This window comes from Pteropus medius, unplaced genomic scaffold (genome assembly GCF_902729225.1).
Source record: "Pteropus medius unplaced genomic scaffold, Ma_sr-lr_union100, whole genome shotgun sequence".
Classification (NCBI taxonomy): domain Eukaryota; kingdom Metazoa; phylum Chordata; class Mammalia; order Chiroptera; family Pteropodidae; genus Pteropus; species Pteropus medius.
Window position 1 is genome coordinate 15,972,063 of NW_024342471.1, and position 12,789 is coordinate 15,984,851.

Here is a 12,789-nt window from a genome sequence, read left to right on the forward strand (position 1 = left end):
TGTGCCAGGCTCTGAGCTCGCTGTCAGGAATATGATAAAAATGAACCAGACACAACTGGGGAGTCAGTCAGACACACGAGATCACAGTATTTGGAGATACTATGGTAGAAGTTCGTGCAGACCAACTGGGGAGTCAGTCAGACACACGAGATCACAGTACTTGGAGATACTATGGTAGAAGGAAGTACACAGCCTGTGGACACAAGAGAAGGAAGTGACAGTTCTGCTGGAGTGTCTAAGGAAGGAGGTAAAAGACCTTGAACTTAAATGAGAAAGAAATGGCCAAGTAGAGAAAGTGTGGGAAGGGAGGCAGAGCAGGCGTTCTGGGCAGAGAGACTGGCCTACAGTCTCAATGAGAGTCTGGGTGTAAGGTGACCTTGGAACCCTCAACCCTGTCTGTCGTTGCGTGAAGCCAGGCCAGGCACAGCCTGGCATTCAGAGGGAGCACCGTGGTCCTGCCCTTGTGTGGCCCATCTTCACCCGGGGACAACTCCCTAGCCTGATTCTGGGTTCTCTCAGTCTTAAAAGCTTGCTTCACAGCAGGGAGGGAACAGGGTTACACTGAAAAGTCATTGTAGGCCTCAAGTCAAATTGCTCTACAATATGTCACATAATAGTTCTATAGTCTGTATAAAATAAGCTATATGCTATTCTGCCAGCTTTTCTGGGAGTGGGGGTGATGTTTCTTGATGCCTAACTTACACACCTCACTCCCTGAAATATTCAGCAGACCTTCCTTACGGTTGCCAGGGTTGATGATGGATGTTCCCTGTTGGTCAGATTAAGATCCTAAGGAGGGAAGAAATGAAGCAAATTGATGTTTACTAAGCACTTATATTAAGCACTTATATGTCAGACACAATGCAGAGCCTTTTAGATTATTTCATTTTTTTCTCTCAGACTTTGAGATACAAAGTACTACACCCCTCCTACATGTGATTCTCATAGTGTCGAGTACTGCCCACTTGGAAGTGTTCTCGAAATGTGTCGGAGTGTTTTTGTTGTGACAAGGATTGTAGGACCCTTTCAGCATTTCATGGGTAGAGGCAGGGATGCCAGGTGGCCTGCAATGCATTCTGGGACAGTGCTGCACAACACAAAGTTGTCCTGCATCCAGCGCCACATTCAAATGTCCCACCGGACATTTATGTTGGTGGGATACTTGTTTATAAACACCTGATGCTAAATCAAACCTCATTTACATGTAAACACAAAGTACAGTAAGACCTCAGGTAATGCCATCAAGAGGTTCTGCATCTTTAAGGGATAACATAAGGAAACCAATGTTACTGTAGACTAATGGCATCTCATTAACATTGTCACAAAATGACAGTGTTATCTGAGGATTTGCTGTACTTCAGGGAACGACACCTCTGTGGTCTGGTGAGCCCAGGTTATAGGATAGAATGTTTTATTTCTAACTGCACAGAAGAATGTAAAGGGAAGCCAGCCCAAACAACTGGGCAGGGTGGGGGTAGGGGGTGTGTGTACGGAATGAAATGGAGAGCCTTTCTATGACCACGACAAAAAAATCTCTTAGGACTTGCGGTAGGGCTGAGATCTCCAAAACCAAAGTTGGCAATTGATCACACAGCCTGCTGAGTTCACAGCCCTGCTGCCCTTTGATGAAGTTAGGCATAGACAGAAAGTGGGATTATGACAAGTGGAACAGCTATATGAGAGGACATGGGAGAAATCCATGGCAGTCTAAAACACTGGGCGGAAGCAGCCCCCTCCCTTCCTTACTGGAGAAAGATCCCAAATGCCCACTTGCCCTAATGCTCAAGGCTGCTTAGCTGGAAGGCAGGGATCAGTTTTGGCCTAGGGAGTAAAAAATAGACTCTCAGTAGGAAAGAATCTTGGAGCCACACAGAAGTGCAGAAACTTGTTAATTGATACCCTCAGAAATTTGAGAAGTATTTGTGGGAATGGGTTTTTGTGGAAGGAAGGGGAAATGTAATGTTGGACCAGGCTGATCTTCTTGATGTGCATGCATGTACCAGGGATTCTGCATTCTCTGAGCCCTTGCCAGGAGCTGGCTCACTTCCAAATGATGGGTTGGCCAGTGCAGACTTGGACCAAACACTGGCCCACATGAAATGGAATTTAAGATCCCAAATCCCTTGGCATCATGTAGAAGAAGGAATTCAAAAATTTCTGAAGTAGGGATGGACTGGATCTGTTTGGTGCCGCCTCCTCCTCCTTACAAATACTTGTAACTATGGTCCTTAATGAACCTAGTTTTGAAGAAAGTCTAGGTCAGGAGTGCTGGGTGGAGGGGTTCCCCAACATCAAAAAGGAGGAAGAATGCAGAGGTGTGGGAGACCAGGCATTTAACCCTCAGAAATTAAATGGGAAGTTCCCAGTAATATTCAGCAGTCTCTGCGTGAGGCAAGATCTCACGCTGGAGGGCCCTAAAAAGTTTAATCAAAGGTGGCCACTAAGTCTTACTTGATTTATATAACCAAGCAAACATAAGAAAGAAAACAAAAACCAGAAACATTTTCTAGCCCTGGCAAAAAAAAAAAAAAAAAAGTCCCGACTGAAGCCACCATGATAGTTACAGAGCATCGCCTGACACCTAGGCTTGAGCTGGTTTATTAATCTACGGCCCTGTGAATGAAGCACGCACTACCTGCCCTTGAGGAAGGCCTCTGCTCTACTGCTACATGAATATAATGTGAACATTTCTCTTGCCTTCTCTAAAAGGACCTGTGGCAATTTTCCAGGGCGACTGAATACTGAAGAAAAGGAAATACCCAAACCTTTCAGGGAATCTTGGATGAAGACTTTGAGCTAATACCAATTTCTTGAGTCTGAGAGTATTACTGGAGGTCCACTAATCATGTGAAAAATAGTGTTTTGATCTTTGTCCCTAGACTGGAGGTGTAGTGGGGTCCCAAAGCTGTCCTATATCTCCAGTTTCTGAGTGATAGTTAGAAAAGGCCCCCACTTGGCTCCCTGGCCCATGGAGGCCATTATAATAGAAAAGGCCAATAGAATCCAATTGAGCAACTGTTAGAATAGAAAACTCAGCAGCGATACATCTCTGGGGAGACTGCAGAGATCAGTGCCTCCACCCAAGACCCTGTAGGGTGATGACACCTATCAAAACTCCATTGTTTCCCCCATTTGGCTGGTGCAGATTAGGTGGGTCTTGGAAAATGACAGTGGGTTATTTTAATCAAATGACAATTGCAATTTTAGCTGCTGTGTTGGATATGTGCTCCTTATTATAATCCCTGGAGCTAACGTAACTCTACTGGTTTCATTTTCTACTCCGAAAAACAGAAAACACCGGAAGCATTTTGCTATCCTTTAATATTCCACTCAGGGATCCCTCAGTTCTCCTCCAGCTCTGTATCAGAAAGAATTTGATTCCCTGATCCTATTCCACAAGGCATCAAGCTGACCCACTACATTGATGAAATCACACTAATAGGGCCTAGAGGGCAAAAGTACATTTTTGGGTTATATACCAGATCGTTTCCTTTTGTTAGAAACACTTATAAAATGTACATATGGGAAGAAGGTGTGAGCACATGGTATGCTGAGCAGCCAATTCCAATAGTTGGAATGTAGTGGACATCTACTATTATTGCCTATTTAATATCCCTCCCCTTAATTTTGGTGACATCACATGGCCTTTTCTTTGGGTAACTACCTTTCTTCCATCCCATGTGATCTGTTATAGAAGTTGATCCAGGTACCCTGCTGTTCATCCCCACCAAGGGAGAGGATGTGACACAAGCTAGGCAAACCCACCTCTTTCTTGGGATTGGGACTGTGAGCAGAATGATCCTGGGAAGGAAAGTGATTGGAGGAGGACCGTTTGGATGGCAGTGTCCTAAACAGAAGGTTCACAGGTCCTGCCACTGTGGTCCGAAGAGCTCCCCTCATTCCTCTACTTCCTGAGGTTGGTCAGTCAGCCTTTCCCTCGATTGGGTGAATTTACCAGTACCCTTCAGAGGTGGGCTGAATGGAGGTCCCAAAGATATGTCCACACCCTACTCTCTGGAACCTATAGAGGTTAACCTTATTTGGGGAAAGGATCTTTTTTTTTTTGGCAGGTGTGATTAAGTTAAGGATCTCGAGATGAGATCATCTGGGATTGTCCCAGTGGGCCCTAAATGCCATCACAAGTGTCCTTATGAGAGAGAGGCATCGGGTGATTTGACACACAGAGGAGAAGGCGATGTGATGACAGGCAGAGTTTGGAGTGATGCAGCCACAATCTAAGGAACACTGGCAGCCACCAGAAGCTGGCAGAGGCAAGGAGAGAATTCTCCCCTAGAGCCTCCGGAGAGTATGACCCTGCTGACACCTTGATTTTGGATTTCTGGTCTCCAGAATGGTGAGACAATAAATTCCGTTGTTTTAAGCCATCAAGTTTGTGGTACTTTGTTATAGCAGCCACAGGAAACTAATACAGCTTCCAATAAATTCATTTTTTCACTTAAGGTAGTCAGTTTCTGTTGCACGTTGTCAAAGAACCCTAACTGTAACATTCGTTCATCACTTCCATCACCCTTTTTGACCAAGTTAGTTCCAGCTGGATTCCTGTCACTTGCAACCTCTGCCAAATCAAAGATTAGAACTAGAGAATGTGGATTCTGAGTCACTCCACATATCACCCCACCCTCCCCAATCACCCAGAAAACACACCGGGTGGCCAGCTCCATATAGGCAGAAACAGGTCCCTGGGCCCAGCCTCTTTATTTGCATAATGTTTTTCATTGATATATGTGAGTGGGAGTGCGTTGTAGCTTTTCTGCCAGGACCACACACCACCTGGTGATGGATGCAGGCCAGACGATTCCCCAGAGCTCTCCCCACACCAGCTCTAGGGATTAGTCTGTGGGATCAGAAAGTCCGGAAGCTAACCAGCTCCTTGGCATGTTCAGCAAGACCAGAAGGGTGGGGCATGCGGCTCTCCTGGCTTCTGAGCCCCGACCTGGGCAGAGCTGGGCCTAGGCATTACCGGGTGAGTGCGTGGGAGGGCCGGTACGCACGTGCATGGTCAGTTTATGAGCGGCCCCTGGGCTTAGCGCCAGTCTCTCTTCTGGTCTGGAGACGGGCATCCATCTGTGTGTGGAGGCTTACTATGTCCCAGGCCCTGTGCATGACACGAAGCCCTCACCCATGCCATTTCCTCTGCTTGGAATACACTGCTTTCCTGGAACCCCGACCGACTAATTACCATTTATCCATACGCTGGCAGGTTAAATCATCACTTTCTCAGGAAAGTCTTCTCTGACCTGAGAAGTTAACGGTCCCTGCCACATGATACACACGTGTAGTTCCCTGTACTTAGTAGACTCATCAGTACATATTTGTGTGATTATTGGATTAAAATCTGTCTCCCCACTAGTCTGTAAGTTTCACAACAAAGAAATATATATTTTGCTTGACACTGCATCCCTTGAACCCAGTAAGAGTCAATAAATCACAGGCCGGGTGGGTAAAGTGAGAACTAGTGGGGCTAACACAGAAGCGACAGTGTGGGGGGGGCGGGGGGCACGGTGGGAGACTGGACAGTGCATGCCTCACCCCAAGGCATTCGAATTTTAAAAATATACTAAAAATACTGTTCAGCTAAACAAAATCTGTCTGCAGGCCACATGTGAAGCCCCCGCTTAGGACTTTTCTGGTGGATATTTGTTGAATGAGTGAGTGAAGACACTACAAGGAAGTCATTGTGAGAACCTCGAAAAGCAAGGAGGAAGAGGGAGGCAGACCGAAAGGACCTCTTTCTCAGTCTTGTCTACATTCTCTTAAAGGCAAGGTGTCTCTCTGGCTCTTTCCTCTTTCTCCCCAGTGCTCGGCACACAATAGCTTATGAATTGGTTGATCTAGTCAACATTTACTAAATACCTACTCTGCACCAAGCCCACACTCATTGCCTGATTGTGGCTCTGTGTTTGTCCCATCCAGAACCAGTGTGATGGGACAGACACAGAGCCACAATCAGGCAATGACAGTATGGTGATGGATGTTCTAGCAACAGTATGTGAAAAGGGCTATGGGAATGCTTCCATGCCAATTTTTTTTAGCAAGTAGAGAGGATTCAGTAGGTGAGTATATAAGATACGCCCCCAGCAAGGATGAGGGGACTGAAACTGGCCAAAGGGACAGGAGTCTCAAGCATTTGCCTGGATGGTAACTCAAGGTACAGCTGGAGGTCTTCATGATGGGAAGACAGGAACTGCCAAGGTCAGATTGGCAGGGTGGGGAATCCAGGGTGGGGGGACAGATGCATGGCAGCCCCTTGCCACCAACTCTTCAGAGCCAAGCTGGCTTGAAATCAGTGCCTCCCTGTTCCATTTGGCTTTCTTCTCCCTCTGGGCCCAGCCTGTCAGCATTTGACAGATGGGCCGAAATCTGGCGATGGGCAGGGACTTGCCCACTTCATACATCAGGTCTTAGCATAGCCAGGTCCAGACTTTAGGGCTCAGGCCAGGGCCCCTTTTCCTGTATCTCAAGCCAGCCCTGGGTTGCTCAGCAAATCCTGGACATCAGCTAAGGAGGCAACTCTCGCTTCCTTCCTCCCAGACCTCATCTTTGAAAGCTGATGCCTGTTGGAATCTCCTGGAAAAGTACCACAGCTGAGGTCAAGGGCTCCTACATCTGAATCCCCTGTCTGGTCCTTTCTTTAAGTGCTAACAGAGGGTTCTAACACTATGGATCAACTCTGGGAATCCATGCAGGCTTCATGAGGGCAGCAGAGTGGAAGGAACATTGTTTTGGGAGACCAATGAGCTTGGATTCCAAACTGGACTCCACCACTTCTGGTTGTGTGACATTTGGGCAAGTCATCGAACCTCTCTGAGCCTCAGCTTTTTCCTGTGAAATGGGGATAATTCTCGTCCTCCAACATAAGGCCAAATGTGATCTGGCTAATAGATAGCAGGTGCTCAAGATCTGTTAGCATCCTTTTGACTTTCTCCTTCTGGCTCATGCTGCTTCCCGGATGGCTCGGAGGTTTGTTTATAAAGGTCTCGGAGTCACTCCAGGCTCACGGGATCTAGGGTAACACTATCCCACCCTTGGCCATTGGAGGAAGGGACCCAGCCTCTGGGTGTCATTTCTCATGGTAGGGTGAGTCATCCTGAGCAGTCAGGCTACCATGAAGAACTCAAGCAGGGGAAGAATCCCTGCTCTGTTGCAGCTGACTGCAGCAGTGTGGGAAGAGAGACATGGAGCATTAATTTCAATAAATGTGAGAATGTGGAGGCCTGCTGGGGTCCTGGGCTTCCAGGTCTACAGACCTGCCCTCCTGGGAGGTGTCACGGGATGTCTCCAGAGACCCCTCTGATACCCCATCAACACTGCTCAGTAAGTCCTCAAACTCCCGGTGGCCACTGTTGCGCACGGCGGCTTCCAGAGCCTTCTGGCGCCGGTAGAAATGGGAGAACTTGTTGAAGATGATGGTGATGGGGAGCGCTACTACCAGGATGCCCCCTAGGATGCAGCCCGAGGCTGCCAGCTTGCCAGCCACTGTCACCGGCACCACGTCCCCGTAGCCCACGGTGGTCATGCTCACTGTGCCCCACCACCAGCAGGCTGGGATGGTGTCGAAGCCCACGTCCTCCTCCTTCTCAGCTGTGTAGGCCACACCGGAGAACACTGACACACCGACGGCCAGGTACAGCAATAAGATGCCCACCTCACGGTAGCTGTGCTGGAAGAGAACGTAGGAGCCGAGTCAGAGCTGGGTGGGCTGACACACCTGGTATTGGGCATTTGGGGAAACCGAGGCCCAGAGAGTAGAAGGGACAGGTCTGAGGTCACAGAGCAAGGTAGAGCTAGTGCCAAGACCAGGGTCCCCTGACTCTAAACTAAGGTCTTTCAACTAAATAAAAGCAGCAAAACTCCCTGGGACGGAACACAGGCCTAATTCCCATTGTCCAAGGTGCTTGCTGAGTCACAATTGTTTCTTCTAATGTGGGGGACACTGGTGGCACCAGTCAGTTAATGAAAAACTTGTGATTTTTACACTGTTGCATAATCAAGAGAGAACCCATAGTTTATATTCTACAACACAAAGAGTTGGTTTCATGTATTTTTGACTTGTCAATCACATTTCTGATAAGTACAAAAATATTTTATGCCTCTCAAGGAAGCTGAGAGAACACACACACACACATTCCCTAGACCATCCCTAAAACAGTGGTTCTCAAATATGGGCAATCCTGGCCTCTCCCCTGGGGACGTTTGATAATATATGGAGACATTTCTGATTGTCATACCTGGGACAGGTGTGCGACTGGCATTGAGTGGGTAGAGACCAAGGATGTTGCTAAACATCTTATAATGCACAGGACAGCCCTCCACCACAAAGAATTACCTGGCCCCAAATATTAATAGAGCCTGAGAACCCCTAGTCTAGAGCTGGGCCTTCCAAACTGTAGTGTGGAGGAATCATGTAGAGATCTTGATTAAAGGGCAGAAGGCAGTTGAGGAGTCCTGGGGTAGAGTCAGGGAGGCTGCAATTCTAGCAAGCTTCCAACTAATGAAAAAGCTGCTGCTGGTCAGGGGCCTCGCTTGGAGTAGCGAGGCTCTCATCTGGAGTCTTAAACTTGTGTCTTGGACTCTGTCGGCCTCCATCAATGTTCTTGCAGAGTAAACCGGCAGCATTGGGCCCTGGCCCCCTGTATGGTGGAGGCAAGGCAGAGTGCTGGGGCAGAGAGATTGTCCTGGGAGAGATTCTGAGTTCAGGAGGTCTGGCTAATGGAATTCTCTGCATCTGCTCATCACCCCAGCATTTTGCCCAGTTGCCCTGCCTGCACCCAGCATCCTGACTGCCCTGCCACAAGGGCGTCCCAAAGGCTTTACCAAGCCGTGGGTGGAAGGGATCTTTCGGCACCTTCTGGGGATCCTTGGCAGGGTTACACGGGGCTTTAGGAGAAAAAACATGAGGTGCTGGAGTCAGTCACAGCTGGATTCTTCTCTAGGCTCTTTCACTCACTCACTGAGGAGCCTCTGACAAGTCCTGTCACCTCTTGGAGCCTCAGTTTTCACATCTGCAAAGTAGTGACAAATAATACTTGCCCCTGCTTAAATCCCTCATAGGCTCCCCTAGTCCCTTGGGACAACGTCCAAAATCCTGGGCCGAGAGTTCATGGCCCTTCGATATCCTGTCCCGCTCACCTCTCCAACCCCATCGACTGACGCCCCTTCCCTCCATGTTCCCCTCCCAGCATTTAGCCTGTCCTCTCTTCAGGCCTTCGGCTAAGCTGTTCACATGTCCTCCCTCCCCAAAACTGCCTAATGTCACCCCCTTAAGGGTAAGTTTGCCACTAGGCGGTGATCCACTCCCAGTGCAGGGCCTGGCACAAGGAGGGTCCTCAACCAATTGTAACTAGGCTTTAAAACGCCAACCCTCCAACCTCAGGTTCTTCATCTACGGGAAGGGAATGCATAATAGCATCTTCCTGAGGAAGTTGTCCTGAGGGTGAAATCGATAATGGATATGAAATTGGCACAGAAATAGCACTTAGTGTTAGCTCTGAGGCTAGTGCTAGACTTGGCCTATTAAGGGGGACCTATGATAACCGAGCCCCCGATAATGACAGAAGAAAGGCTCAGCGGAGAAGCCAGTTAGTGTCTTGCTTTGCATATTTTTGTGCTACGCACTATTCGACGTTCACTTTTGATTTACCAAAAGTGAACTTTGGTCTTTTCTTTTTCTTTCTTTCTCTCCTTCTAGCTCTCTGACTCTCTCTCCCTTCCCTTCTCCTTCGAACCTCTATCTCAGTTTTCTGCCCCGGGAAATAAAGATAACCGGAAGCCCTTCCTTACAAGGCTGTTGGAAAGGTCGGACTGGACGTGAAATGTACACCTGTGCCTGGCATAAAGGATAGCTTTTCAGTTCCCTGCGCGCCTGGACGCAGCAGGCTTGTAAGTTCACCTGACCGGCCTGATGGTTACACCCGCCTCCACCTGATCCCCAACCCTCAGAGGCCCGGTTACCTTGAGCGTGGCGCCCAGAGAGCGCAGCCCTGTGGAGTGGCGCGCCAACTTGAGCACGCGGAAGATGCGCATGAGGCGGAACACCTGCACCACCTTGCCTAAGTCGCCGAGCTCCTCGCCGCTCGCGCCTCCCTGGTCGCCAAGCGCCGCACCAGCCATCAGCGTGAGATAGAAAGGCAGCACGGACACGATGTCGATGAGGTTCAGCGGGTGGCAGAAGAAGTTACGTGTGCTGGGCGCCAGCAGGAGGCGCGACGACACCTCGAAGCTGAACCAGGCAATGCAGAAGTACTCGAGACGTCGCAGCACTGGGTCGTCGCGCACGTCTTCCGCCCTGCGGCCCGCGGCCACAGCGGCCAAGGCGGCCGCCGCCTCGCGGGCCTGGTACTCGGGCAGGCTGTGGATGCACATGGCGGCGATGGAGGCGAGCACCACGCCGATGGAGACGCAGCTGAAGAGCTTGCTGGGCAGCGAGTAGCCTGGGTTCTCCATGGTGAGCCAGAGGCGGCGGCGCAGGCGGCCGCAACGCGCCGCGCCATAGCGCGCCAGCTCCCGCTGCACGTCGGAGATCTCGCCCGGGCACGGGTCCACGCTGCTCGGCGTGTCGCTGTCCTCGTCCCAGGCGCGCGGCCGCGCCACGCGCCGCTCCAGGTAGCGTGCGCGGCAGCACGTGGCCAGTGCGCTCTCGCCCAGGCCCCAGTAGTCGGCCTCCTGGCCGAAAGCGAAGACGCACAGCTCGTCGAGCACGTGCAGGCGGCCGGTGCGGTAGAAGTGCAGCAGCCCCAGGAAGAAGCCCGGGTGCCGGTCAAAGTAGAACTCGCGCGCTGCGGGGTCGTAGTCGTCGCACAGGCGCCGCGCCTGCTCCTCCGAAGCCGCGGCCTGCAGGCGGCCCAACCGCGTGCCTGGGAAGCGCGCCAGGGCGCGCGCGCTCAGCCGCCGCCGCACGCCGCCCACGTTCACGCGCAGCGCCTCGTCTCTTCGTCTCCAGGGGACCCTGGCGCCGGGCCGCGGGGACTCGCTCACCATGGCTGCGGCGCGCCGGCCTGCGGAGACGCGAGGGGCGCTCTGAGGGGATTCCCCGGACCTCCCTTCCAGGAAGACCAAGTTCAAATTCCCTGCCCCATCCACCAGCCAGGGGTTGTCGGAGGCTCTATGTGAAGCGTCTGGTATGCAGGAGGTGCCCAGGAGGTGCCAAGTGCTCCCTGGACTCAAGAATTAGGTTTGGGTTTGCATAGATCTCACTTTCCGACCGAGGGACTTGGGCCAGGTCGCTGGCCCTCCGCACCCCATTTTCATTGGCATAAAGCAAATGCTGAGCTCTACCTTGGAGGATTATGAAAGTGGTTGAATGACAGGATGTCCGGGCACCTGGGGCGTGCCCAGAGAGGATGTCTCTCCCTTTCCCAGACAAACTTGGATTTTCACATCCCAGAGGTCTACTGTGCGATCTTGGACACACCAGCTCTCTGAACCTCAGTTTCCTCAGCAAAACGGGGACAGCGATGCTTATCACCTAAGGTTTTTGGCAAAATTAATATAGACCAGTAGTTCTCAAAGTGTGTTCCCTGGACTGGCAGCCTCAGCATCACCTGTAAATGTGTCAAAGATGCAAATTTTCAGCCTGCTCTAGACAGAAACTTTGGGGATGGGGTCCAGCAGTCTGTGCTTAAGAAGCGTGAAGGGTGATTCCGACGCATGGTCAAGTCTGAGAGCCATTGGCTTAAGTATTTAAAGCATCTGTAGAGTCAGTCACATTGAACTTTGACTCTCTTGTGTGACCATAGGCAAGTCACATCACCTCTCTGAGCTTCTGTCAAGTGGAGATAAAAATATCCAACACCAACTGTGGTTAAAAAGGTTAGATGAACTCATGTCTTTATTGGGCCTGGCTCCCAGAAGAAGTTAAGTAAGTTATCCACCTATTTCACTGTCTCCTGGAGTCAGGCAAACCTGGATTTATCTCCACCTTAGGGGCACCAGGCAGCTTAAGGAAGATGCTTTTCTCCATGTCTCAGTTTCCTGCACAATGCAGACACTAGCACCTGCCTCCAAGGTAGACTGGAAGGTACGTTATGGAAGTGCTCAGCTTTAGTAGCTACTCAGGAAATGTCAGGTCCTGCCACTGGGTCTAAGCTCTGCTGGAAATGAGGGCCAGTAACTTACCTCCTGACCTTGGTAATGTCATCCGCACTGTGGGTTCAGTAATGCCTGCTTCCTGGAGTGGACGGGGATTGAGTGTACATCAAGCAGCTGGCCCAGTGCCTGGCAAGGAGCAGGCAGATGCTCTTCACTTACCCTGGGCTTGGCATTAAGCAGGTTGGGGTTTCATCCTTAGCTCTGTCACTTGTGTGACCTCAGGCCAGTCTCCTCTTGCTCTGGGCTTATCTCTCTTATCTATGGAATGGAAATAATAGCACTTCAGGTGAAGGGTTATTGTATGTGTGCAAAGCCCCTGGAACACAGTAGGTGCTCAATAAATATTAATCCTTTGCATGTCTCTCTGGTCACTCTCAGGTTCCAATTCTGAGTCTGCCACTTACTAACTGTTGACCTTGAGCTGATCCATTCCCTTCTTTGAGCTTCAGAGTCCCCGTCCGTAAACTGGGGAACATCGTCCTTTCAATGAGAGGTTATGAGGATTACATCAAGCAAGGTGTTTATCAGTAGCACAGAACCTGTAAATTGTGCACAATAAATACGTGTGTGCTACAGCTGCATGTCCACCCCTCCACCTGGACTTGGTGTCAAAAGATGAAGATTCTAATCCAGCTCCATCATCCATTAGCTGCCCTTTTCTCCTTCTGGAATTCACCTTCC

The 12,789-nt window shown here is 50.3% G+C and overlaps 1 protein-coding gene across 2 annotated transcripts; it reads right to left on the reverse strand.

The window, feature by feature from the left end:
• Positions 1–7,210: 7,210 nt before the first annotated feature.
• Positions 7,211–12,357, reverse strand: KCNS1 (potassium voltage-gated channel modifier subfamily S member 1). Of its 2 annotated transcripts, none has more exons than XM_039864429.1 (3): positions 12,268–12,357; positions 9,973–11,015; positions 7,211–7,681 (listed from the first exon to the last, which is right to left on the reverse strand). In XM_039864429.1, the coding sequence occupies exons 2-3, from the start codon at positions 10,996–10,998 to the stop codon at positions 7,211–7,213; spliced, it is 1,497 nt and encodes a 498-aa protein (XP_039720363.1). In that variant the 5' UTR covers positions 10,999–11,015; positions 12,268–12,357. The 2 variants fall into 2 exon arrangements, with proteins under 2 accessions (XP_039720363.1, XP_039720362.1); XM_039864428.1 differs by lacking the exon at positions 12,268–12,357 and adding an exon at positions 11,486–11,558.
• Positions 12,358–12,789: the final 432 nt, after the last annotated feature.

What these genes read in the sequence shown, in the direction of transcription:
- KCNS1 (XM_039864428.1), bottom strand. Translation starts at nt 11,558, where the DNA reads ATGCTGAGGCTGCCAGTCCAGGGAACACACTTTGAGAACTACTGGTCT. An exon ending in AATTTTGCCAAAAACCTTAG is followed by an intron (nt 11,016 to 11,485) that starts GTGATAAGCATC and finishes GCGTCTCCGCAG; the next exon opens with GCCGGCGCGCCGCAGCCATG. An exon ending in CTCTGGGCGCCACGCTCAAG is followed by an intron (nt 7,682 to 9,972) that starts GTAACCGGGCCT and finishes GTTCTCTTCCAG; the next exon opens with CACAGCTACCGTGAGGTGGG.